Source organism: Gorilla gorilla, chromosome 6 (assembly GCF_029281585.2).
Source record: "Gorilla gorilla gorilla isolate KB3781 chromosome 6, NHGRI_mGorGor1-v2.1_pri, whole genome shotgun sequence".
Classification (NCBI taxonomy): Eukaryota; Metazoa; Chordata; class Mammalia; order Primates; family Hominidae; genus Gorilla; species Gorilla gorilla.
The window spans coordinates 114,722,431-114,750,121 of record NC_073230.2 but is presented as its reverse complement, the minus strand read 5'-3'; the positions used below and the strand labels follow the sequence as shown (position 1 = coordinate 114,750,121).

Genomic DNA, 27,691 nt, shown 5'->3' with positions numbered 1-27,691 from the left:
TTGAAGCTAACACTTCACTGCCTTCCAGCTTCCAGTGTTACTAATGAAAAGCCCAGTGCCATTCTGAGTCCTTGATGCAACCTGTTTTTCTCTCTGGAAGTTTATGAGATATCCTCTTTATCATTTTTTAAAAAAGCTAAGTGATCTCAATGTAGAACCGTTAGGGGTTTCAAAATCACACAACTCTTAATAATAAGGTAGAAAGTCAGCCTGCAGTGTACATACCTTTTCCTAGAGCCAAGCACAAAATGCAAATGTGAGATTTCAATGATTTCTGACTCTCAGATGGTCTTGCACCTGGTACTTCTCCCCCTCTTCGCTCCATAATACCTGGTTCTTCAGGCACAAGTAAGCAGTTTTCAGAACGTCTGAGAGAGAGGAAATGAACACCTTTATATACATGTAAGAGTGATTTCACATCTTTTCCCTGAAGAGGCAAAACTGACATGGGGATAGAGGAATAGGAGAGCATTGTGGGCCCCCCTTCCCAGAAAGGACCAGTCCCATCCACTGCCCCCCATCCTGTCTTAGCAGCAGTTCCATTTCTTATATGTTTCTAGTAAATGATCTTTTGTAACAGTCCTATGAACTGATTGTTCTAGACTGGCAATTTCTGTGAAACCAAGTAATAAATACAAAGCCCCAGGAGGAAGCCATTCAGAACATTCTCTTCTTATTTAAAGAATTTATTTGTACATGAGATTTTCTGTATCTTTTCTGAATGTTTAGCCATGAGGAGTGAGAGACAACTTAAAATGTTATCTTTTAAATTCTGCAAGTATTTTGCAACTCTGTCAATCCCCTTTCTGACTCTTCTTCCTTCCTTTCTCGTACATGATTCTTCCTCACATGTATTTTAAAGGATTTCTAAGCATTGGAGTCAACAAGCCTGTGTAATGAGGAAGGAATTAAGAAGTAGAAGAAAAAAACTAAAAAAGCAACTGCCTGAAAGTCAAGTAATCATAAAGTACCTATGAATAACCTAAAATATGTAAATATAATCCAATACTTATGCTAATGTATATGGGCATCCTAGCTTTCATATTCCTCAGACATAGAACCTGGAAAAAAAAAAAAACCCTGCTGGAAACACTGAATTGATAGTTTCTCTCCCTTCTCCCCATCCCCTTCTTCAACATCTTCATCATCATCATCACCATCATCATTGCCACCAAAGCTTCAAGTGGCAGGAGGCGGGGCAAAGATCAAGTTTATTGAGTTTTTAGAAGCTCACTGGGGTGAGGATAGTGAATTGCCAAGTCAGTTTCAGGGGGCCATCAGCACAGCTGCTGGCATTGCGATCACAATTGGAGGCCGAGTAAGAGAAAACACTGGATGGTCCCCAGGTAGAGAGGATACATCCTGAAGGGCAGGGTCTGAGCACCTGATAGATGTGGGACCCTACAGAGAATGGGGACTGCTGCGAAGCTGGTTTTATTAGACTGATTTCCTGAGGACGACGTCTCCTCTGGAAGGACAGCTTTTGTGTAAGGTGAAATGGAGGAAGAGAGGAAGAAAGGATTGAGGCTAGAAGGGCATTAAAAAGAAAGATTTGAGACTTGGAAGGGTGGGATTCATACTGGTGGGAGGAAATTGGAATCCAGGATACATGGAGAAATTATCAGAAAACACCCAGCTATCTCAAGTTCGGAATTCAGGTTCAGATAATGACATCCTAGGATACTGGGGGAAAAAAAGAGAGAGAGAGATAGAATTGCTTTTGGTAAGCTTAGCAGAGTCAGAGAGAAAAGGAGAGTTCCCAGAAAACAGAAAATGGCCAAATGATTTTCTGGTTTCCAGAAAAGGAAAAAAAACTTAATTTCAGAATTTACAGATAAAGGAAGAGTCTAGTGTGCATTATTAAAATTATAGATTGTGGGCCGAGCACAGTGGCTCATGCCTGTAATCCCAGCACTTTGAGAGGCCGAGGCGGGTGGATCACCTGAGGTCGGGAGTTCGAGACTAGCCTGACCAACATGGAGAAACCCCATCTCTACTAAAAATACAAAATTAGCTGGGCATGGTGGCACATGCCTATAATCCCAGCTACTAGGGAGGCTGAGGCAGGAGAATCGCTTGAACCTGGGAGGCAGAGGTTGCATTGAACTGAGATTGTGCCATTGCACTCCAGCCTGGGCAACAAGAGCAAAACTCCGTCTCAAAAAAAAAAAAAAAAAAAAAATTGTAGATTGTGAATACTAGAAAAGAAGGTAGTGAACACCAGGAGCCAACCTGGGTTTACTAAGAACTGTGTACACCAGAGAAATCCCATCTCCTTTTTTCCTGGGCTGGGAGGCCAGGAAATATTATAGATACAGTGTCTCTGGTTTTAACAAAGCATTTGGCAAAAGTCTGTCATCAAATGTATGTGGAAAAGATGGAATCCACATGAAGTCATACAAGTAGGTAAATTCATAACAGTTGAAAGGCGGTATCTGTGGAGAAGTCAGAGCAAGGATCTTTGTTTTGGTGGTGGGGTTGTTTGGTTTGGTTTGGTTTGGTTTTGTCTTGTTTTTGAGACAGGGTCTCACTCTATCACCTAGGCTGGAGTACAGGGGCGCAATCACAGCCAACTGCAGCCTTGACCTCCCAGGCTTAGATATTCCTCCCACCTCAGCCTCCCAAGTAGCTAGGACCACAGGTGTGTGCCACCATGCCCAGATAAATTTTTGTGTTTTTTCTAGAGACAGGGTTTCATCATGTTGTCCAGCCTGGTCTTGAACTTCTGGGCTCAAGTGACCCACCCGCCTCAGCCTCCCAGAGTGCTGGGATTACAGGCGTGAGCCACCGTGCCCAGCTATCACTGATGAATCTTGTTTATCACTGATGAATTCCTGACACCTAGAACAATGCCACAGTGGGTGCTTAGTAAATATCTGTACAGTGAGTGGGCCGTAACTGAGCCAGAGGGACAACTGCAGGGAAATGTTACAGGCTTCTTTCCTGCCCCTGTCCTGCTTTGTTTCATATTAAGGACTCGAGTAAAGACATTGATGATATGCTCAGTAAAGTTTGTGGAGAACAGAAAGCTAAGCCTGAAAACTAGTTTAGAAACTGATAGAATCAAGACCCGAATATCTTGCTAGTCTGAGTTAGATCTCTCAAGAACTAAAAGTTTAACAGGAATATATGTAAACTACTATTCTTGAGACTTGGAAATCAACTGAACAGGTAGGAAAGATATAACTTAAGAAACCTTGCTTTTAAAGTTCATATGTTTTCGTTGACTCCAAACTTAGTGATAATACGGTAGCTGCCAGAAGAGGCCCATTTCAGCCATCCATGTTTGGATTCATCAGTTTCAACAAATGCTTATTGCAGGCCTGCTCTGTGCCAGGGAGCTGGTTGTGTGCAGAGACAGACATCCCCATCAACCCCGGGATAGGAGATGAGCACTAAGGTTGAGGCAAGGGTAGCATCCAGGGGGGCTTGAGAAAGGAGCAGGGTGCCTCCCTGTGCCTGGGGTGGTCCAAAGCATTCACAAGGCAGGGGAGCTCTTAGGCTGAGACCCAGAAAACAGAAGGGAAAGGGGAAGCTGGCAGAGGAGACAGTTTGTCTGAAGACAAGGTATGGGGGCAGTTGAGAGTGGTCTGTTCAGTGGGCTCTCTGGGACTTAGCCTGTGAGGGGAAGAGGAGAGGTGGCTGCAGGTAGGTCAGCAGGGAGGCCTTGGCTCACCAGGAGCCGTGGGGCCAGGGAAGAAATGCAGGCCCCAGGACTTGGCACTCTTGGTTTTTCTTCTACCTCCTGGGCTGCTCCAACTCAGAGTCCTTTGCTAGTTTCTGCTTCTCCCAGTCTCAGCTTTGGAGTGCCCCAGGCTCAATCCTTGGCCCGCTTCCCTTCCCATGTATACTTTTATTCCTTGCTGCCCTCATCCAGCCCCATGGCTATAAATGCATTCTATTTGCAGACATGTCCCAGACTCCTGTCAGCAGCCTGGGCTTTTCTCCTGAACTTGGGACTCAGACATCCCACCACCTGCTTGACATCTCCAGCATTTAACATGTGGAAAACTGAATTGTTAGCTTACCCCCTGTAATAGTTTGCTAGGGCTGCCGCAACAAAGTACCACAAACTAGATGGCTTAAAATAACAGAAATTCATTCTCTCTCAGTTCTGGAGACCAAAAGTCCAAAGTCAAGGTGCTGGCAGGGCTGCGCTCTCTCTGAAGCTTCCAGGGCAGAATCTGTTGCATGCTTCCGGTGTGGCTGGCCGTCCTTGGCTTTCCATGTCTTATAGCTGTGTCACTCCCGGCTCTGCCTCCTTTATCACGTGGCGTTCTCCCTGTCCACCTTCACATCATCTCCAGGCCTGTCTGTGTCTCTTCTCCTCGTCGTATAAGGACGCCAGTCATATTGGGTTAAGGCCCACCCTAATGACCTCATCTTAACTTGATCACTTCTGCAGAGACCCTGTTTCCAAATAAGACCACATTCACAAGTATTGGGGATAGGACTTCACCATGTCTTTTCAGGGACCCCGTAACTTTCTTCATCTGCAGCCTTTCTAGGTTAGCTGATGGCCACTTCATTCTTCCAGTTGCCTTGGACAGAACTCTTGGTGTCATCCTTGACTCCCATCTTTTTCTCCCATCCACATCTAGTCCACTAGGAAACAGGTTAGGTTCAAAACCAACTGCTTCTCCCACCTCCACTTCTGCTGCCCTGATCTGAGCCACCATCACCTAAATTACTATAAAAGCCAAGTATCAGTTCATGTCACTCCTCTGCTCAAAAGCCTGCATAGCTTCCCACACCACTCAGAGTCACTGGCACAGCCTTTCCGCCGCCCCCATGCCATCCCCGGCTTCAGTGCCTCTACGCTGGCTCACGTTGGCTCCTGCACACAGGCTGGCTTCTTTGCTCTCCCTCATACGTCCTAGGCTCTCCCCTTCTCTGGACCTTTGCACTAGCTCTTCCCTCTGTGCGGAACACCATCCCCTAGATGTGCTCCAGCCTCACAATCTACCTTCTCACCTTCTTCTAGTCTGCTCGGATATCACCTTCTCAGTGGCACCCTTTTTACAATTCCAGCCAGCCTTCCCAGCACCAGTGTTTTTTTTTTTTTTTAATAACACTTTACCCTTTCTATAGCAGACATTATTGGGAATATTTATTGTTTGTTGTTTGTCTCACCTGCTAGCATGTGATGTCTACAAGGCAAGGGTCTTGTCAGTTTTGGTGACTGGTGTTTCCCAAGTGCCTAGAGCAAGGGAGAGCCAGGACTGGGCCCAGGTCTCCCTGGCTCCAAGGCCATCCTCTTCCTGCTGTGAAAGACCACTCTGAACTATGCAAGGGTAGATCTCTCCAACTATGCAAGGGTTGATCTCTCGTTTATCCTCCCTGCCCCATCTTTTGCCATCTTCCTCAGTGACTTCAGTATCTCTGTGAACCTACTTGCTAAAATAGAAATTTTAAACTGTACAGAAAGAACATGGTGTTATGTTCAAGAGAATGGAGTCTGGGCTGGGTGTGGTGGCTCACACCTGTAATCTCAACACTTTGGGAGGCCAAGGCTGGAGGATCATTTGAGTCCAGGAATTTGAGGCCAGCCTGGGCAACAGAGTGAGACCTCGTCTCTACAAAAAATTTAAAAAATTAGGTGGATGTGGTGGCATGTGCCTTTCGTCCCAGCTACTTGGGAGGCTGAGTTCGGAGGATCACTTGAGCCCAGGAGGTCAAAGCTACAGTGAGCTATGATAGCATAACTATGCTCTAGCCTGGGCAACAGAGTGAGACCCTGTCTTGGAAAAAAAAAAAGGAGTCTGGAGCCACTTACACAGCAGGTAAGCATAGGCACCTCACTTCACCTCCCTGTGCCTCAGTTTCCTCATCTATCAAAAGGAGATAATCATGCCACCTTACCTTGAAGGGTTTCTGTGAGGGCTAAATACGTTAATATATGTAACCACTTACCATGGAAACAGTGAGTATCATGTCAGTATCATTGTAAGGATATATATTTGAACCTTGAGGACACTATGCTAAATGAAATAAGCCAGTCATAAAGGACCAATACTGCCTGATTCCACTGATATGAGGTATCTAAGGTAGTTGACTCGTAGAAGCAGAACATAGAATGGTTGAGTGCCAGGGGCCGGAGGAAGGAGGAAGTGGGGTTGCTGCTCAGTGGGTGTGGAGTTTCAGTAGTGCAAGCTGAGTCAGTTCTAGAGATCTGCTTTACAACAGTGTGCTTATGGTTAACAACACTGTACTATACACTCACAGATGTGTTAAGACAGTAGATCTCATGTTATATGGGGCTTTTTAAACCAAAACTTGTTTTTTAAAAAGGATGTAATATATTAGTCACTAACCCTTTGTTTTATTGAATTTCCTCAAGGTTAAGGGACTTACCCAAGTGCTCGCAGCTTATAAAGGAAAGAGGGTGACAAGAATGAAGCCTCTGACTTCCAAGGCTCTTTGTCCTGCTCCAAGTCAGGCATTAGTTCTGTCTGTCAAAATCCAGATTATCAAAGGACCATAATATAAAAGGGCTCTGGAATATGGGGAGGTGCATCCACGATTCTTTGGGAGAAACGCCTCACATGTTGGCTTCATAAAACTCTTCTATGCCCCATAGGTTGGACAATGAGAAATAAATAATCCAGACATTAGTGTTTTTGATAGGTGGCTAGAGCTTCCCCAACAGGGGGAGTAAACAAAAGAACCATCTTAATTTCAAGCTTAATTAGAACTACCGAAGACTAAAAGTCATTTTTCAAAATGGTGGGTGGTGCCAGGGTTCTATCCCCACCTGGAAGGGGCACTTGATCTGTAAAAGCAGCAAAAATAATTGTGTCTTTTATGTCACTTGGGTAGAAGCTCCTGTCCCAATTAATTCTTATCTCCTCCTCCCTTTATAAATATGCTTGGGCAAAGTGACATCCTAGCAGTTTTTTGTTTTGTTTTCTCTCTTCTTAACAAGGAATTCTCTCTGCTTAGGCATTTTAGGTGCTGATTTTTCTCATGTCCCAGAGATGCTTCTAATTAGTTGATGCTTCCTTCCCATAATAGTTCACCACAGAGAGTGGATTTGGACTGGAGGAGGGAGCAATTTTGTCATCTTATCAAAGTGCCACTGATCAGGTTGGCTTTCCTGAGTGCTCATTCATTTTTCCGCCTCTCTGGAAACAGAAGCAGCAAGCTCCTTGCTGAGTGGAGCTGGAGGTTTTTGGGTTTTGCTGTCTCCCCAGTGCTTCCCAGCACCCTTTGATGAAATGCTGCCTCAGAGTCTTTGCAGTAGGGCTCACTAGAGAAATTATCTTTTTCCTTCACATCAGTGGAAAAACACTCGGCTGGGGACAAATGGCAAAAGCATGCCACTGTCACCTTGTCTCTAAGTAACCTGGCACCCACCAGGGCTGCCTGCAGGCCCTGTGTGTCCTGGGGAGAAGGTATATAAAGGCCTCTTCCTTTTCCTGCTTTCTAGGAGCAGAGTGACCCTCCAGGCCAAGGACAGTGCTGTATTCTTGGGTGGTTCTGACATTGCAGAAAGAGTCTGTGGACACTAGAGATCCAAGAATTATCCTCCAGTGCTTCAGAGCTGGAAGGAGATGCTAGCTCAGGCCTTCTTTAAGGACTTGTATCAGTTAGCTAGCTTTTGCTGTGCAACAAACCACCCCAAAACTTGATGGCTTAAGACAGTAAACATTACTTACTATGATTCTGTGGGTCTTCTGGGTGTTTGTTCTGGTGTAGATAGCACAGCCCAAGCTGGATGGTCAAAGAGGCCCTCCCTCGCCTGTCTGGTGGTTGGGAGGCTGCTCGGTCTGGAGAGGTCTAGGCAGGAACAGCTCACCTGTGCTCCATGTGGGTCTGTCCATGCTACTGCAGCCCAGCCCGGGCTTTCCACATGAGGGTTCCAAGGAGAACAAGAGAGGGCACACAAACCCAGTGCATAAGTATTTTATAAGTGTCTGTCACAGTTGCTAATGGTCTGTTGGCCAAAGTAAGTCATGTGACTGAGCCCAGAATCAATGTGAAAAGGGGGAACCCAAGGGTGTGAAGATAGGAAGGTGTAAACAACTGGGGGGCCATTCCTGCAACAGCCTACCCAGGAGTGCCGCGTCAGAAGGTGTGTCCTGTTCTCGCCCTGCATGGGTTTGTGTCAGTGTGGGGCAGCTCTTTCAAGGAAGAAATGAAAGGCTCTTTTGAGGCAGGGAAACGCAGTGGAGTTTGACACACAGTGTTCAAATTCTGCACAGCGTTTACCAGCAGTATGACATCAGGCAGGTGACTTGACTTCTCTAAAGCCTGGGTTCTTCACCTCTAAGCTGGGTCTGGTCAAGTTTCCCTCATGAGGTTCTTCAGGACACTAACTGATGTTTGTGGAGCAGGGTGTGTGGCATGTGGTCAGCACCCAATGTAGCTGGCATTGTGGTGGGGCAGCAGAAAGGCAGCTATGCTGGGAAGTTGGACAGTGCCAAATCCTGGGGCAACAGGTGGTCATCCATGCACAGGAAGCTTGGCTGGACAACTGGATGGCAGCATGCCCTGGCCCAGGAGGCCAGGTGAAGATGGCAAAAGGGAAAAGAAGGCTCTGCTGGCTTCTTGCAGACTAAAGCCCTGTTCACATATTTGTTGTTTAAAATTGAAACAAGTAAGTCACCCTTTCTTGGTTGTACATCCCCCCACAGCAACTGCCAGTTGACTTCCACACCCTATTTTTTCCCCAGAGCTTTCACTCCTTGTCAGAGGTGTTGAACACTGCAGTGCTTCCCACGTGGCTTCTCTGTGCCTTTGACTCTGTTGCTGGGTCCTCCTGGGCACTTCCTCATGACTCACCTCCTCCCTCTGTGAGCGTTCCTCTCAGCTTCCTTCACTGGCCCCTTCCCTCCTCTCATCTTCTTGTTATTTATTGGTGTTCCCCAAATTCTAGCCTTAACCCTGTTGTCAGACAACACTGTTTCACAGGGAGACTGTGCACAACCCCAGCTTGGCCCCCGCCTGCTCATGATGTCCCCACTCTGTCTCTCTGGCCCCAGCTTGCCTCTTGGACTGCAGATCAGTTTCTCACACTTAGTAGGCTGCAAAACAAAGCTCTCCTCCCCATATGTCCTCAGTCTGCTCGGGCTGCTATAAGAAAGTACCATAGCCTGGGTGGCTTAAACAACTGAGGTTTATTTCTCACAATTTTGGAGGTTGACACCCACAATCAGGGTGCCCGCATGGTGAGTGGACAGGTGCTCACTGGGCAGAGAGGGCCCTGGTGTCTCTTCCTTTCCTTACAAGGGCACTAATCCCATCATGGAGCTCCACTTTTAGGTCCCCATGTAAACCTCATCATTCCCCAAAGGTCCCATCTCCTTATACCACCTCACTGGGTGCTAGGGTCTCAGTACATGAATCCAGGGGGACGCAGTTCAGTCTCTAGCACCATGTAACCTGCATTCCCATCTGTCTTCCCCTCTTCCTGGTAGGCCAAGCCAGAAAGCTCTAAGTCATTTCCCACAGTGGTCAGTTCCAAATAAATGTCTCTTGGGTCCTGCGTCCTCTCTGTCCCTGCAGCCCCAGACCCTGCAGCAGCCCTCTCACCTCCAGCCTTGTTCCAGCAAGCTCAGCATTGCTTCCAAAACAAATACCCGATCACTGCTCTCTGCATTCTCTCTCTCATACTCATGAGCACATGGTAAAACTCTGCCTCGCACCTCTCTGGTCTTATCTCCTGCCCTTCCCCCCAGCATCTTCATTCCCTGCTATACTCACCCACCTGTGGCACCCTCACCAGGCCAGCACATCTCACCACACTGCATTTGCTCTTGTTGTTCCCACGACCTGGGCTACCCACCCCCCTGCGACTGCCTGGAAGCTTGTGCTCATCTTTTAGGAACCGACTCTGGGGTCATCCTGGTGAAGCTCTCCCTGCTCTCTGCCGCAGCATGAGCCACGCACACGTCCTATTTATCACTTGCCAAGTGTACTGTGGGCTTGTGAGTCTCACCCTGTCTCTTTTCATGATCTGTGAGCTCCTTGAGGGTGTAAATCATCGCATTCATTTCTCTGTACCCCAGTGTCTGGCATATAATCAATCATAATAAAGAAGTGTTGGATAAATGAGTGAGTAGATGAGGGCAGTGGGTGAGACCAACAACCTCCTGTTTCCCACACTGAGTCACCCCAGGTTCCCCACTGGCACAAGTGCCACTAGCTGCCAGTCCCCTGAACTTCCTGCATATCCAACTTACCAAGTCCTGGAGCAGCTGGCGTTCTCCTTCCCACCCCACAGCACTAAGGCCCCTGGCAAGTTCTCGCCTGCCCCCAGGAAGGCCCGTTATAGAGAAAGCCCTTGGCACCTTAGCCGGAGCTCATGGCTCCCTCCTCTAGCACACTTTGCCCTTTCTGCCTGTTTAATCATGTCACTTTATGCCATCCCATTCTCTAACTGTCTGGCTCAGGTTAGCCCTTCACTACATCAGCTCACTCTACTGTCCGGCTCATTCATTGTTTTAAGTGTGTATGTTGTCATCCTAGCTGATCCTCATTGTAGACAGGAGCTTCTGTTCTTTATTGGTTCTTGGACATTTGGTAAATGCTACGCCACGGGTGTTTATTCATAACTGACCTCAGAGTTCTTGTTACTTCCCTGCCTGCCTGTCTCCCTTTCTCCCAACTGCCCTCCTCTTTAAAAAGGTACAATGTCCTAAGAGTTAAGATCCAGCAGACTTGAGTTCAGATTTTGGCTCCAGCATTCCCAAACGGTGAGACTGGGAGCCAATAGCTTAACCTCTTTGAGCTTCTATTTCCTTATCTATAAAATGGAGATAATGTCACCCCTGCAGGTCTGCTGTGAGGATTCAATGAAACAATCAATGAACAGCACTTAGCACAGTACCTAACATGGAGTAAATACTCAATAAATGCCGGCTGCTGTGATTGATGTTTCTTCAATAATATTATTTTATCAATAAATCTTCTCCTTAAGGGTCTATCATAGACTAGCCCCAGGCCAGCACCCAACACATAGATTAAGTGTTTGTAGAACTGTCAGGCGAGCATGTAAATTTATTTCTAGGGCTACCCTGAAATGCTTCCCCTTCCTTGTTAGTTGGAATGAGAGGCTAATTTTCCCTAAGATGTTTCCACTCATCTCCAACAAGAGCTTCCTTCTTGTGAACACAGCCCATGTTCTGAACCTTACCTTGGGGCAGGGTGGGTTATGCTGGCTCTTCACCCATACACGCACATGTCTGGGACAGCCAGGCTCAGGAGTCCCTTCTTCATCAGGCCTTTTTGGAAGCAAGACGGCTAGACCCTTCCCCTCTATTCATATCAGAGTTTAGGGTTTGCTTTCCTGGTTTGATTTGGTCTCAGCGTGGCTATCACCTGTCTTGAAGGGCTTTTCTGGGAAGACACCCTGAGGTACCTGACAGGGCATCCAGGAAGACTCTGCTCAAAGACAAGAAAGGAAGCTGGGCACCCCATTCTAGCCTCTGGAACTTGGCCAGGTGGAGGCATCCTGGCTAAGGGATGCCCATTTCTCTCCCTCTGGCTAAGGCTGGTAGAAGTCCTGCCCACTGAGAGTCAGGGAGGGGACAGGGACACAAACCCTATTGAACACAGCTCTCAGTCCCTTACCTGTGGAGGGTTCCTTCCTGGACCACTTAGCCGCCTCAGAGAGGGGACAGTATTATAGTCCCATCTCTGATCACTGGAGAGGCAAATCAAGCACATGATTTTCACCCCTGAGCCTTCCCTGTTCCAGTTCATAACTGGGTGGAAATAGATAAAATCATAGACTGTTCCTATGGGAGGTTACCGTTGGGGAAGTCTAGGCCAGTGCCGGGTTGAACAGCTACATCAAAGTTACCTGGAAAACTTTGTTCCAAAATGCAGATTCTTGCAGTGGAAGCATATCCAGAATTTCCAGTTCAGTCAGGCTGGCTGGAACCCAGTCATCTGTCCCCTAAGAGCTCCTGAAAGATTCCAATGCACAGTTAGGTATGGACCCATTAACCTGTCCCACTGCCTTATCTCAGCAGTAAAGGTGGAAGGTGTTCTAGGGCCCCAGAGAGGTCTCATGCCTTGAAAAGTTAGTGATAAAGGCCCAGAGCACCGAGAATACTGCTCAAGTCCTGCCACCTTCTCACAGCAGCCAGGGCTGGAGCCATCCCTCCACTAGATAGGATCCTGGACATCAGGGTGGGGCCAGCAGGGGAGCACTGACTCATGGGGTCCCAGCAGGCCACGCTCCCAGGGGAGCTGAGAAAGAGCTAGGGCAGAGAAGAAGGGCCCTTGGCCATTTCTTTCAGAGCCCTGTGGTGTGGATGCATGGATGCCCTCTGCCTCGGCCCACTGCCCTCCCTGGCCTCCCATGGCAATGTAGGGGCCACTCTACAACCCACCACTGCTGGGCAGGTGGAGAGTGAAGCCCGTGTGTTGCATTGAGTCCTGTTAAGAGTCTAAGTTGAAGTTGGCTGGCTGACGGATTTGACACAGGGGTAGAAAGTAGATGTGGGATAAAGTCTAAGTTTACCAATACAGACAACTCCAAGTCCTGAATAGATTGAAGGGGTTTTGTTTTCTCATGTGGGCATTTGACCCTTCTAGAAAGATGGGACCATCCAGAGATACCCAGCCCTGACCCCAGCAGTTTACACTACGAAGCTGCTAGAATCACAGACACAAACCCCATAGAGACAGGTCATGCCTCTGAATCAGAAACTTCATTTAAACCAGGAAAAACAAAACTGTGTGAGCCCTGGGCAGCCCAGGAAGGGGAAAGCCCCACGCTAGAGCCAGGCTGCTGTGCAGGGTGCTGGAGTGAGCCTTCTGCTGCTGGGAATCAAGGGCCTGGAGCTGCAGTTCCTCTGGACTCTGTGGCTGGGCTGGTGGTGTTACAGAAAGGTGGGATCTTTGTTTTTCCTGGTAAGCAAGAAGCAGTTTGATGGCACTATGAAAAAACTTCCTCAGGCATGCAGACCTTAAGTAAATAAAAGCACAAAAATAGATTTTTCAAACCGTGTCCTTCCAGAGCATAGTAGGATTTGCTGGGAAATTGGATTGAATTTTCCCTGACTCACCTGACTGCTGAGTGGAGGAATTTAAAGGAAAGGTCTGTGTTTCTCCAGTGGTATCTGCTGAAACAGGGCCAACTGCAGGGCTTACAGCTCCTTATGGGTGACCTTTTAAAAGGCAGCTGGGGGTGTCTGAACAGCAGGCTGGGGACTGGGGACTGATGCTTAGCTAGACTACCTTACCTCTGAACCCAGAGATGAGAGATTGATTGTCGAACCTCTGCCCCGTCCATGTGTTATAGATCGGTTTACTGAGGTATGGAGGCCACTGGGCAGCCCTCGGGAGAACAGGTTGCTTTTCTAATGGTGATGAAGGATTGGCCCTGAAGCGTCTATGCCTTGACTCGTTCCACTTGGGTATCAAGACTGCAGTTTGCTAGATGGTTGGCCCAAGGCTGGGGTTTAGAGGATGACCACAGAGCACAGGGGAAGTTTTCTCTTGAGCCAAGCTATGCAGATGAAAATACTAGAACATCATTAGCATCTTAGGAAGGTTTTCAGACACCAGGCTTTAAGTGACCCCAAACCTTCCCCGGACCTAAATTTAATGCCGTGGGCCACATTCCGTCGAGTTTGGGTTCCTGCACAGAATTTTATTATGGATGAGAACCAGTGGTGTGCCAATACACTGGCTCTCTGAAGAAATGTAAAAGCCTTGATTTGTAGTGTTTGCCAATTTTCAAGGTGTAACTACTCCCACTGTGCCAATTTCAAACTACCAATGTGAAGTCTGTAAATATGAAGTTGGGAAAAGACGTGCACAATTGGCTGTCATGAGCAGTTCCATTCGGCTCCAGCACACCACTGAGCTCATGGGCCTCCAACGCATATATCCAAAGAGCTCACAAGTAGAGGTGATTCAGAGGGGCAAAATGAACCATGTGCCAGGTGTACCCTCAGTATCCCTACATGTACAGAACACTCTTTCCCCTTAGCTAACAGAATCTTTTAACTAGCAAGAAGTTCCATATTACCACATTAATACTGGAATATATCAGCGGGTGTCTCCACTTTAGTAGTGATCATGATAGGACAATGATTGGCTAAGTTTAGGAGCTATCAGATCCCTTGAGGAGCTTGCTTAAAAAGCATTCTGCTCGACTCTATACCCCAGAGAATCTGATTTCCTAGATCTGAGATGGGGTCTAGTCATCTGTGTTTGGCAAGAAAGTTACAGGTCATATTCACACTTTGAGAAGCCCTCATCTACTGTTTGCTCACCCTGTGGTTTAGAAGCCTGGAAGTTCAAGGTCTGGTGACTTTTAACAGTGATTTTATTCTTCATACTAACTGTTTTGCTCCAGTGAAACTTTATACTAACTGTTTTGCTCTGGTTTTTTAAATCCCACCATGCAAAATCTGATTCTAAATGATATGTATTGACAGCGTCCCAAGTATCAGACATCAGACATGTGTTATCCCATCTTATTCTGACAACTACCCTATTATTACCACCCCATTTTGCAGATGAGGAAACTGAGGCCCAGAGAAATTTCCCAAGGAGGTGGTGCTAGAATTCAAGTTCAGGCGATCTGACTCCAGAACCTGCATTCTAAGCATAACACTGGGCTGCCTCTGTAAAATAGTGTTCCTTTGAGGGTCTTTGGCTTTTTACTTAGCGAATTCAGGCTAAAATTCAGCTAAATTTCTTGAGCATTTAATTGAATACCTATAAGATGCTATCACTAGCATAAGTTATCTCATTTAATCCTAGCAGCAACCTTACAGGGGAGGTAAGACACTGTTTTCTGGAAGAGGGAAGGGAGATCCAGAGATGTTCTGTGGCTTGCCCTGTGTTGCACAGCCAACTGGAGGCAGAGCAGGAATTTGTTGCTCATTCCACTACCCCACAGCTGCCCAGCTAAGTTTCCTGTGTGGTTCTTTAGTCTAAGGCAGCTTTGATTCACTGGTGCTTTTTTAAGCATTTGAGTACGTTTCTGGCAGTCTTCACTTTTGACTGATAAATGTCTGAGTCTGTATATAAAACAGTGTACAAATGGGAAAGACAGCCGTATCCACCACTATCTTTAAACACCAGACAGAGTGGGCTAAGTGCAGCACTAAGATGCAGAGGAGCGTGCAAATACAGAGAAAGTGTTTGTTGTTTCTGCGGGAATTGAAGAAGGCTCCCTGAAGGAGGCTACACCAAGCTGGACCTTGAAGGATACATAGGATTTTGGCAAGTATGGAGGGAAGAGTCGAGGATGGGCAGCAGTGAAAGAGGATTTGGTGGAAACTGAAGCTGGGAACCCAGGGATTGGGGCCCAATCACAGGGCTTCATGAATCTTACCAACAGTGTCCCTTTTTTCTTTGGCCCATAACTAGTTTCATGCTTGACTTGTGATTAAGGACATTGTGATTTTTCTCCTCTAGCTGATCGATCTTATTTTCCATTACCTTAAAACAACTTTTTGTAGCTCTTCTATGGGGGAGTTTTAATTCCTGTGCCCTTGTGCTTTAGGCCCCAGCACCTTCAAAGTGGTCTTCCAGGCACATACGACTGGCTTGAGGGGCCCGGATGTGCTGAGATGCCCCAGTGCTTCTTTCTGTTCCCTTACAGCAAAAGTTTATTTCTGTCCCTCGGCAGCGTTGGTGCAGTTGGTAGCCAGTCCAGCTGGAGTGGTTCTGGCTCCCTTTGTAAGCACCCATTCCTGGGAGAATGCCTTGGGATATCTGTCAGCAGCTTCCTGTAGTCTGGCTGTCCCAGTGGCTGGAGTGCTTTGAACACCGATTCCCAGGGACATTACACAGTTCCTTTCCACTGTTTTCTGGCTCTCCCAAGTGGACACTGACCTCAAAGTGAGCACATTTACCTCTGAGCTCTGGCAGCATCGTTTGGGCGATTATCGTAATCTTGAGGGGCTTGTGGGGATCCAATAGCCTTGACTAAAGGCGTTCCATAGGGAGAAAAAAAATGTCACAATTGCTTTGCCAGTTAGAGATCAGTCACAGCCAGAACCAACTTCTGCTTTCCTCTTGGAAACACTAACAAGTGCCACAGGATCAGAGGTCTCTCGCCCGAGACCCTCTGAATAGGAGCCCACCATCGCCAGTAGGACCCATTAAGACCATCAGCCGTGGGATTGCCTGTCATTCCTGAACTCTAGTCTCAGGGATTCTGAGCAGTGTGTCTCTTCTTCATCTCTGAATCTTCAAGCAGAACACTGATATAACCCCCCTACCACTGAGCAGGGGTTGGTGTGTGCAACACGATGGGGGAATTTTCTGGAGTGGGCATTTTCATGTGGTCTCCATCACAAGTTCTGGATGACATTTGTAGTAATAGCTTGATAGCTGAGGCCTGCTGCGATGCAGTCCCACTGGCAAAGGCCTCTCCTTGTGCCTTTACAAATGTCACATTCCTGCACATGCAAGGCACCACAGGAGGGCTTCTTTATGGACTCTCTTCCAGTGCAGTCCTGCAACGTGTTATCCAAGAAATCTCTCAGAATGCTGTGTTGGGACAGGTGGTGCATCTCTGTCTGTGGTAGATGGATGCTGCTGCCTGGCCCCTCCTGAGGCTATTTGGTCCATTTCTAAATTAAAATCTCTAAACAGTAACAGAAGACCTAGTGAGAACTGCGTTTCTCATCATTGTTCTAGTCTTAGCAGAGCTATGAGAGGCCTTAATACAGGGTTTTAGCTCCCACAGACAACTGATCATCCACCCCATTTCTTTGCCTGGGATTCCTATCTGTTTTTCATCCAAATAGAAGAAAAGCCTCTCAGCATGTGAATCTCAAGAAGCAATATGGCAGACATCAAGTTCTTCAGTATACTTCAGGGTAGCTATTTTTTGATTCCAAAGTCTACTTAAATGTCAGAGAGAAGGCTGAATTCAGTTGCCTACAAGGAGATCTTCAAGTAAGACTTCTACTTAGCTCCTACTGTGAATGGAGCTGTGAATGATAGGGTGGGGAAGATGAAGATATGCATGAGCCTAAGGCAGGCATAGGCCAAGGGGAGCCCTTTGCACAGTTATTCTCTTGTCTACCAAGGTCATCACAGTCTAGCCAATCAGTGAGATCTCTGCCAGGTTGGGCTCAGATTGCCAACATGCGCCCTCAGTTAGCCCCCTGCATGCTGGCCCAGTGTCAGACAGTGCAGAGGTGGGACAGGAAGGGGAGGGAGAAGTCTAGATCTTCCGGGCCCAGGATCACACACAGTCTGGATGTCAATGACAGCCCAAAGTCAGGAAGTAGAAAATGGGACCAGAGAGAGCATCCAAAAAACGCCCAAGCCCATCGCAAACACTGGCTCTGAAGGGGGCCTTGTTGAGTGCAGAGTAGCTGTGTTTGCCATGGGGTGGGGGGAAGGAGCAGCTTTCATGCACTTGGCATGGTGGGCACAGGAATAGACCACTTCTCCACTGACGGCTCACCTGGATCATGCCTTAGATTCCCTTAGTGCTTATCTTCCAAGGAGCTCAAAGAGTGAATAAATAGAGACAATTAATGACCTCGTAATCTTAGATAGCAGCATGGATATTAGGGCAATTTATTATCATTTACTACTTCCCCTTTCGAGAGAAGAGAAAATGAATGAGTATGGAAAATAAATCAACTTCTTGGGAACCTCAGCCTAGTTAACATATTATCATTGATTAAGCAGCTACCACGTGCCAGACTGTTTGACTATGGAGATAGGAAGGGCGATAAGTCACAATTCCTGTCTTCTGGAAGATTTCCGTCTGGTGAGAGTCAGAGACATAAACCAGCCACTCCACAACAGCCTTAGGAAAGCTGCCGGGCTTTGCCGAGTGAGGGCGCACCAGGAGGGGAGAGGGAGGCTTCCCTGAGGAGAGGCCAGGTGAGTGGGAGAGATGAGAAGAAGGCCACGGATAATAACATGTTCTATTTTTTATATCCCTTCTGTGTGCCAGCCTCTTCACAAATAAGTCATCTAATTCCATGTGTGGAAACACAAGCTTAGAGAAGATTATAAGCCAAATGCCAAATTTGAACTTGGGCTTCCAAACTCCAGTGCCCAGCAAGCAGGCACTGCATTTTTAAGGCCCGTCTCTAATAGTTTTTGTTCTCAACTCTGGGCGAGACCTGAGGCCTAAGGAAGCATCCTGGGGACCCAGTGCAGCCCCTTCGCCTCCATACACCTTGAATGCTGGTCTTTAAAGGTCCCTCTCCTGAGGAAGTGAGGCTGATACTGTCTCGTGTGGTCATGTTTTGTTGGGTGGTTGGGGTTGGGGTCCGGGGGCAGACATCCTGTTCATGCAGCCTAATGAGGAGCTTCCACCTGCCCCTTGTGTTTCTCAGCACCGACCTGCTACCAGGCCCGGCTCTGGGCTGTAGCCAGGGAGGGGATGCCTTCCAGCCTAGCTGTGGCAGGAAGAGGCCAGGAGTCATTTTAGCCATTGGTTTGCAAAAGAAGAAAAGCTTTGCTGCTGCCGCCTGCACACACCCGCACGCTCACTCCCCTTGATGCTGGAGTGATGCTGGAGAGCTCACCGCTGCTGCTTGCTTCTCTAGTTCTCTTCCTTCATTTTCCCTTTGCAGATTTCAGTGATTTTGAATCTCTCACAGTGGAGCCCTTGGTTTCCAGAGATCTGAGAAACAGAAAGTGATCACATTTTCCTAGAGGGGAGCTCAACATTCTGCTGGGGAAGTAGGAGATGTCGAGTCTGAGGTCATTTTCAGACACCAACTTGTTTTGTTCTATGAATTTAAGGAGATTTTAGAATTGGGGAACAAATAAAATCATTCTGTCAGAGCAAAGGAGAAACATCTTTGTATATTGCCTTAAGCTTTCCATGCACCGTTAAGTGATTAAAATGCAACTGAAAACTCTGATAGCAAAAAGAAAAATTAATAAATACAGTATAATAAGTGCATAAAGATTATTAGGGGAAAGGAAGACTCTTAGGACCAGCCATTCTATGTCCAAATTTGAATCTGCTTGGAGTGAATCACATACCCTTGAACTACAGTTGCTGTTCTTCTCAGGAATTTGGCTTGTCTGAGTTCATGTAAGCGGAAGCCCACAGATCAAAACCACTGTCAGCCACCAGCACAGCTTTTTGATAGTTTTCCAAGGAAGATCAATGGCACCTGGTCCTCTGGCCATTGTCACAGGTTTGTCACATCCATAGGTCCTACCGAGATCTGTGGGTCCAGTTACCTCCCAGTGAGCAGAGACTTAATTTATTTATTTATTTATTTATTTATTTTTGAGACAGAGTCTTGCTGTGTTGCCAGGCTGGATTGCAGTGGCGCGATCTCTGTTCACTGCAAGCTCCGCCTTACGGTTCAAGCTGTTCTCCTGCCTCAGCCTCCCAAGTAGCTGGGACTACAGGTGCGCACGACCACGCCCACCTAATGGTTGTATTTTTAGTAGGGATGGGATTTCACTGTGTTGGCCAAGATGGTCTCAATTTCTTGACCTCATGATCTGCCCGCCTTGGCCTCCCAAAGTGCTGGGATTACAGGCGTGAGCCACCACGCCCAGCTAAGACTTACTTTTTAGGTAGAGCTCACATCTACCTTCCTGGAAAGAGCTTGGAATGTTTAAATTAACATAAATACAACCCCAATTTTTTTCATTACAGTACCTTTTAGAGTAAGTTAAAATGAAAAGCATAATGTTTAAATTATATAAAATTATGTTAATAGCTATAGCATTATAGCGTATGTCATCTTGACATTTTTGTAATTCCTATAGCGACTGAGGTAGTTTCACAACCCTGAAATCTAAGGCCATTTTCAGGAGCTTTGTTATTTTTTCCAAGAAACTAGAATTTAAGGTTGTCTGTTTTGCTGTCTTCCTTTTTCTCACCGCAGGATTCTCTATGCTGAGCGTAGATATCACTGATTGCCAATAGGCTGTCCGACTGCCTTCAAAGTAGTGTCTGCTTCTTGCAGTTTCTCTGTACATCTGGTGCTTCACCTGGAATTCCTGCTTGCAAAAGGGAGGAATCAAGCCTTATTTAGTCTCTCTTAAGGTTTTCATCATTTGAGCTCTCACCAGTTGTTGCTTCATAATGTCAAAGTCTCGAGCCTTGGAAGGTATCCAGGGGCAAATTCAAAGGCACGCAGCATCTAGCTTGATCCTGAATCCACAAAACCAGCTGTCTTCCCATCTTAGAAACAAGTCCTGTGTAAATAGAGAATTGGAGATGTCACCCTGCCTTTTCCTTAACTGTAACCATTTTCAAAAGTGAATATTGGATATAAACTAAAGTTTATAAACACATGACTTTGCTTGTCAAAAGTGTTCTCTCTAGAAGGCTGTTTATCTGGAATAAAACGCTGCTCCCATGCTGCCAGTTTCTTTTTCAGTGTTGACTTCAGAAGCACTTTACCAACTACACTGGGAAGTCAGTTAGTACTTTACTTTTGTAGGAAACATTCTGTTGTCCCAAACTTTGTGTCTCCTTACGTCACAACTGAGTTCCGTTCCATCCCTCCCTCCTCTGCCACCTGGGGGTGTAGGAAGCAGATTTCAGGGGGAGGAAGGCTGTGAGAGTGGACAGAGGCCTGGGAGAACCTCAGTGCTATTGGGAAGCAGGCTGAGTGCCAGACCAAGCTGATAACGTGAATGTGATGGACTCTGCCATGAATGGAAATTGTACCAGAAGTTCAGTAAGGGAAGTGGAGGGCTGCTTGCTCGAAACAGAGGCACTGAGAAGAGTGTGATAAATTTATAAGCAGACCTGGTTTAATGCTACAAGCCTGATCTGTGAGTAATCTCCTGAATAATCTTTAATGAGTAAGCATTAAGTCAATAGACATTGGAAAAAACTCCAGTAACCTAATTCCCCATCCCCCACCCCACCCATGACAATTTATAGCCTCTGTGTGCTCATTTGACACAGGAAGTGATCAACTTGTTTACCTGGCTCTGTTGGGCATAAGTTCTTAGGTCAATAATTGATGCGGTAACCATAATTTTAAATTAATATAATGATTTCCATTTCAGTTCATAAAACCTGTCTGCGTCCCAGTATGGTACATGATGAATATAATTTTCCATTTTATAGCTGGAGAAATCGAGCCAGGGAGCAGTGATGCTAGAAGGGGACACTAGTCAGTGAAGTGCTGGTGTAAATGTTTTAACAACCAGCTCTCTGAGGGAAGAAGTCCTGGTTTGTAGTGGATGCTGATTTCCATCGTGTAAATACTCCCACCTTGGCTGATTCAAGCTACCAACATGGCATCACTGAATGCAGAGTTGGGAAGAATTGCACATTTTCAGCTCTTGTGAGATGGTACTAGCTGGCTGCAGCATAATGGCATTAATGATTCAGTTTCTGGCTTCAGACTCTTGGATGACCACTGAGGACCAGCTCAGACCACTTTAAATCCCAACTTAACTCTCAGATTCTGCTCAGCCTCTCACTACAGTGCTTTTGAAGCGTGTTTTTCAAACTTTGAGTTGTAACCCATTGAACAGTCCTGAACTTAATTTAGGGAGCTGAATAAGCATTTTTTAAATGAAATAGAATAGAGTAAAATAAGAAGAAATGAATAGAACAGAAAATATCAGCATGTACACCACATGTTTCAATGATGGATGATGGATGGATGGGGTGGATGGTTAGGTGGATGGATGGGTGGGGTGGGTGGGTGGATGGAAAGATGGATAGATGGATGGATGAATACATATCTATAGCGGGTTGGGGTCAAAAACTAAAAATACTGACCCAGAAGCCAATGTACCTCTGTTTTCTCATCTGAAAAATGGAGTTAATGGAGTTGCCTCCTCCCTGCCTGTGATCAGGCCAGGGGGTGACCAGATCACTCTGTGATAATGCTGTGGTGGTGCTAGCACTCTATCTAATCCACAGTTTATCCATTTGTGGTGACAAAACAGGGCAAAGCAGACAAGTCTGGCTTTGTCTCTTTGGGAGATGGTTGTACATTGTGTTTGGACAGAGTTCCGTCTTCATTGGGCACATGTTTTCTTGGCATTCAGCCACAGCCTAGAGAAGCATCCCAGTGGCTCTCAGCCTTCCTCTGTCCACATGTGTACACATGTGCACATACACACACATGAAGTTCTGCAGTCAGAGGGATCAGCCTTCTTAGGTCTGCTGTGAAATGTCATGAGGGAGAGTCCTTAGGAGCAAGGACTCTGCGTTGGAGGGAACTAGTGAACTTTTAAAGATAAGAGAGGTAATGATGAAATCTTTCTCCACACTCTCTCCTGAGTCCCTCCTGGAAAAAGGTACAAGGCCAAGCAGAGTTTAGGAGTCATCACAGCAACCCCATGAAGCAGAGACTGTTAGCCATTTTCAGAGATGAGGACACTCACCCTAGGAAAGGCTCAGCAATGAGCCCTCTGCTCCCAACCTCACCTTCTGACCCCAGGCCAGTGCCCAGGCCAACAGCCCCTTCAGAGCCTCAGGACAGCCTGTTAGTCATCCAGGAAGCCCTTCCAAACTGGTTTTCTCATCTGTGAAATGGGATGTTGTTCTACATAAGAAGCATTTTGCTGAGAAAAGAGAAATGGCTTTAGAGTCAGAGTATCCGGGAATCTCATGCTACTTTTTACAAATCACTGCTGTGAGATTGCAAGCAAATTACTTTACTATAGTTGCCTTGCCTGGAAAGTGGAGATGTTGACAATTTTGCAGGTTCATTATGAAGATTAACTAAGATAACGTTATCACATCACAAATCTGGAGAGATATATATTAATATGTCAACAGTGGTTATCACTAGGTGGTGGCATTACAGGTGGTTTCACTCTTCACTTTTTTGCCCGTTTTTATTCAGTGGTGCACCAGTAAATATTTAACAAAAGAAAAACAAAAAGCCTGATTTGTAGTGTTTGCCCATTTCCTTGGTGTAAATACTTCCACCGTGGCTGATTTCAAGCTACTGCCATGACGACACTAAACATGAAATTGGAAAACGACATGTATAGATTGGCTCTCACAAGCTGGTATCAGTGCACTTCAGCTCACCACTGTTTTTAACTGTGCACTGAACGTTTTGCTTGGGGGTAAATTAGAGAGAGAGGGAAGGAAAGAGAATTAATTAGCAGAGTGCCTAGCATTATGCCTGTCATTAGTTCTCCTCTCTCCCTGCCCTCCCTCCCTGCTTTGTCCCCCAGCCCGCATTGCTCTAATGGAACAGCACACTGCCTGTGAACACCCAGCCATGTGAAGTGGTGGTCTTCCTGGGAGCCAGCTGCCTGTCTTTGCTCCCCATCGGCAGGGCCCTCAGGACCTGGGCAGCCTGTAGAGGAGATCCTAAGGTTGACTCACTGAGGAATAATCAAGCAGATTCCCAGGTCCTCTCACTTTCCACAGGAGACATGCTCAGAGCAGACACATACAAGGTTGACACTTCCCTCGAGGGAAACTAGGAAAAGTCTCAATGGGAAAGGCCTGGAGGGGAACACACCTCCAGGTGGCCACAGTCTCTAAGGAGCCGAACCTTTACCTTCCACTCACTGACATAACAGATGTGTGTGACTGTGGGGGTGGGGGAGATGGGATGGGCTCTGCAGGTCTCTGGAGGAATACAGAAGAATGGGGCATCAGTGGCAGCCTGACAGGCCTCGACAGGTCACCCAGCATGGAAGACAAAGGTGCAGGGACAAATTCCCCACACCCTTCAATGTCTAGTCTCAGCCTCCCAGCACTCGGCAGTTTCTGGCACAAGAGGAGATGTTCAAGAAATTTTTGTTAATGCTTGGTTTGGTTTGTTGTTGTTGTTGTTTTAATTTTTAATGTCACCTTATATTCCTTCATAGCTTGACCTGTTGCAGAAAGGATGTCAGGCAGCCAAATAAATGCTTATTGAATAAATAAATAAGTTGTAGCCCTCATCAGCTCCTGGTTTTACCTGTTCCTGGATATAAAATGTGACTTTAAGTCGAAATGAGATGCAGAGTGTTAATAAAGTTTTCTGGTAATGGTATTTTTCTTTAATTTCTTCTAGGTTTTCTGTATTTTTTCAAATGTATCTTCGGAGAACTTGGATCCCTTTTGTTTTATTTTTAAAAAATGAATATATGTTAGAAAAATAACCTGTAAATTAAAAGCAAATCGAGAGCTGTGTCAACAGTTAAGGCCCAAGAAGGGTCATCTCCGCGGCTCTGAGGCTCTGAACTGAGGGTCCTGCCTGCCCACTGGGTGTTGGCTGGGCCCAGGGTCGGGCTCTTGTCTCAGCCTCTCTTCCCACAGGCCTCCCACCTGCGTACCAGGCCCTGACTAATAACGCTCCCCTCCAGCAACTCCCAGAAGACAGTGTGTGCCAGTCTTAGAAGTGGCAGTAGGGAGAGATGAGGGGGATGACTGGCCACACCCTTTAAAATACAGTTGGGCCTGTGTCCTGGTCACCCTCCATGAGGCAAGCAGCCACCTTGGGCACCTGAAACCTGGGGAGGCCCCTACAGTGTGAGTCACCTGCCTCCAGGCAGGCCTGGTCCACTCTTTCAATCACAGGCTTCCTTCAGGGCAAATGGGGGCCTCACCCCTTGCCTATGATAAACCTGCCAGTTCCATTTCCCTTGAAGCAGCCTGGAAATGGAGCACAGAGCCTGGGGGCCTCCCTTAGGTGTTTGTTGGGTTTGAACCTTCCCCTCCTCTGGCCTAGGATCGTGGTTGGGGGAACCATCGTGTTTGAGGGGTTTCATTAAAGACACAGGTTGAATCTAGCAGATGAAGGCTTGTGGGGGTTCTCAACCAGAGGAGGTTTAATTCCTGTATCACCCTGCCAGTGTTCATGGCTGTCCTCTCAAAGCCAGTCAGCTAAAAGGAGGCAGGGCGGAGGTGCCTGCCAGAGCCCTGTCTCCACCCGACAGGGTGCACAAGATGTGACCATGGGTTTCCTATAACTGGCCTTTTTTTGTCAGATAGATAGATAGATAGATAGATAGATAGATAGATAGATAGATAGATAGATAGATAGATAGATAGATAATAGACAGATCATAGATGATAGTAGATAGATAGTAGATAGATAGATAGATGATAGATAGATAGATGATAGATAGATAGATAGATAATTTTTTCTTTTTCTTTTTCTTTTTGAGACAGGGTCTCACTCTGTTGCCCAGGCTGGAGTGCAGTGGTGTGATCATGGCTCACTACAGCCTTGACCTCTTGGACTCAAGGAACTCTCCTAACCTTAGCCCCCTGAGTAGCTGAAACTACAGGCGCAAGTCACCTCACCCGGCTGATTTTTGTACATTTTTCGTAGAGATGGGGGTCTCACTTTGTTTTCCAGGCTGGTCTTGATCATCCTACCTCCCAAAGTGCTGGGATTACAGGTGTAAGCCACCACACCCAGCTGAGATATAATTCACGTACTCTACAGTTCACCGTTTAAAGTGTACAGTTCAGTGGGTTTTAGTCTGTTCTCAGAGTTATGTGACTGTCATCACTATCGATCTTAGAACATTTTCATTGACCCAAAAAGAAACTCTATACCTGTTAGCAGTCACCCTCGAATTCCTCCAGGCCCCCCAACCGAAGGCAAGCACTTACCTCCTTTTTGTGTTTATAGATTTGACTATTCTGGACATTTCATATAAATGGGGTCATTCAATATGTGACCTTTTGTGTCTGCCTCTTTTCATTTAGCCTAATATTTTCTAGGTTTATCCACACTGTAGACCAGATCAGTACTTATTCCTTTCAGTGGATGGATAATGTTCTGTGGTATTTTGTTTATCCACTCGTCAATTGGTGGGTGTTTGGGTTGTTTCCACTTTTTGGCTATTCTGAGTAATGCTCCTGTGAACACCCATGTACATATGTGTTCATTGTCTCGGAGGTATTGCCACATAACTGATCTTTTAACAGTATGCACCTGATCCCGTCACTGCTTTGCTTAAAAAGCCCCAGTACTTCTCATTGTTCTTAAAGTCAGAGTCAAAATCCTCACCTGGGCATGGAAGGTTCATGGCTTCTGGGCCTGGCCAGCCTCACCCTGCTGTTTCCCCTGTTCTGTTCCAGCCAAGAGGCGCCAAGACTCCCTCCATGCACAGAGCCTCCTTCCTTGGCTTCAGCTTCAAACTTTCTGCCTTCCCCCTGCCTGGCCCTTTGCTTCCTTAACCTCTACTCATCCTGGAGTCTCAGATGACCTGCCCCCTCCTCAGGGAAGCATTCTCCACTGCCTCACACTAGGTTAGGGCCACCTGCTGCACACCCCCAGGGGACCCCGTGCGTCTCCTCCATAGCCCCTAACACAGCTGCAGGCAATGATGACTTGTGTGGTGGTCTGCCTAATGCTTCTCTCTTCTGCTCCCTTAAGCTCCAGGAGAGCAGAGAACTCATTCTTGTTCCCCAGTTTTTCCCAGTACCTAGCACAGTGCCTGGCACATTCAGGCACTCAGTAAATATTTACTGAATGAATAATGGGTAACGATGGCAGCAAATGAGCCACTTGTTCAGCAGACTCCTTCAGCCTTAGCATGTCCCTCAAGTGATGGGGAAACCCAGGCACTGCCGAGGCCAAATGACTTCTGTCCCCAGCCAGACGCCTCTCACTTCCCTGAGGGACTGCTGCTTATGCAGGAATGGGTTTGGGGGAGTTCCCCCCATCCTGAGATATATAGAGCCTCAGTGTATGAATCCCAGCTAACATGTGGGTTCTCTCAGGACAGGGTGATTCCCATAGCATGTGACTCAGAGCAGCCCCTCGACACCACAGACTGAATCAGGAGCAGCCGCAGTGCATTTCCAGGGGAGAAATAAGGAGGGATTCTCTGAAGCATTTGCTTCTCTAAGAGGCGGGGAGTAGCCTTATGACAAACCGAATTCCCTTTAGTAAAGATTATTGCCTTTCTGCGTGTTGTGTTTGAAAAACTGTCCTTGAAGAAATTCCAAGAGGAAACTGTACACCTTCTGAGACTTAATTGCTTTTTCAAAACACACTTGTTTTCATTTCCCCCACAGATATGCACTTATTTGGCCATTACCCAGCACATGACGACTTCTATCTCGTAGTGTGCAGTGCCTGTAACCAGGTCGTCAAGCCACAGGTTTTCCAGTCGCACTGCGGTAAGTGGACCCCTGCACCGTCGGCCACATCTGCAGCTGCCGCCCTGGGGACAGTTGCCTTCCCCTGGGCTCCCCGACAGGGTCTCGCCAAGTCTTGTCTTAGCCTGAGGCTGTGGGTAAAGTCTTCCTGGGCTGCTGCCTCTGCTCGCAGGCTGTTTTAGAAGCTGTAGTCCTTCTGCTGAAATCCGCAGTCCTGTCAGAACAAATGAGAGAAAACCTGCAACTTGTCTCGGTCGATGGGACTAGACTGAAGCCATCTGCCCAGCCTAGTGATGGCCTCTGCAGGTGACCAGGGGGAGGGGATTGCTGCTTAAGGAGTCACTCCTGCAGCCAGACATTTTCTCCCCCTGAAAGAGGTTCAGGAGAGAGTCTCCCCCAGACTTACAAAAAGGAGGGCTGGGGCCAAGCACAGCCCAGTGTGTGGCCCACTGGGGTGCTGCCCCAAGGAAATGGTGCATCAGTAAAACCTTACATTCCAATTCACCTTTCCCAAGAATCCCCCTTGTTAAAAAAAATCCCAGGTGGGGTTGGGAACTGCTTTCCGTCTCTAAACATCCTTGATGTAATAAATTCCTTCATTTGGTCATCAACAAACCATGGACAGAACAGATAAAGTCCACGTGGCTGCCCCACCCCAGGGATGAATAAACAGCCATTTGGCCTTAGACTAGAAGTCACTTAACCTCTCTGGGTGGAAGTTTCCTTATC

General features: G+C 46.9%; 1 protein-coding gene and 1 long non-coding RNA gene across 18 annotated transcripts in view; one reads left to right on the top strand and one right to left on the bottom strand.

Annotated features, from left to right (window-relative positions):
* Positions 1 to 27,691, top strand: part of ATXN7L1 (ataxin 7 like 1) — a 270,331-nt gene that overhangs the window by 61,105 nt on the left and 181,535 nt on the right. For 13 of the 17 annotated variants that reach the window (XM_055392592.2, XM_055392589.2, XM_019031063.4 and 10 more), the window contains one exon: positions 26,879 to 26,983. The exons of 3 other annotated variants lie outside the window; for them this stretch is intronic. In XM_055392592.2, coding sequence (XP_055248567.1) covers positions 26,879 to 26,983 — 105 coding nt within the window. Of the gene's footprint in view, positions 1 to 20,574; positions 20,704 to 26,878; positions 26,984 to 27,691 lie in introns of those variants that run through there. One more of the 17 variants, XM_055392591.2, reaches the window with a different exon arrangement.
* LOC129534702 (uncharacterized) lies at positions 117 to 8,279 on the bottom strand. Its single transcript, XR_008681383.1, has 2 exons — positions 7,659 to 8,279; positions 117 to 368 (listed from the first exon to the last, which is right to left on the bottom strand). It is a non-coding gene; the product is annotated as an uncharacterized lncRNA (long non-coding RNA).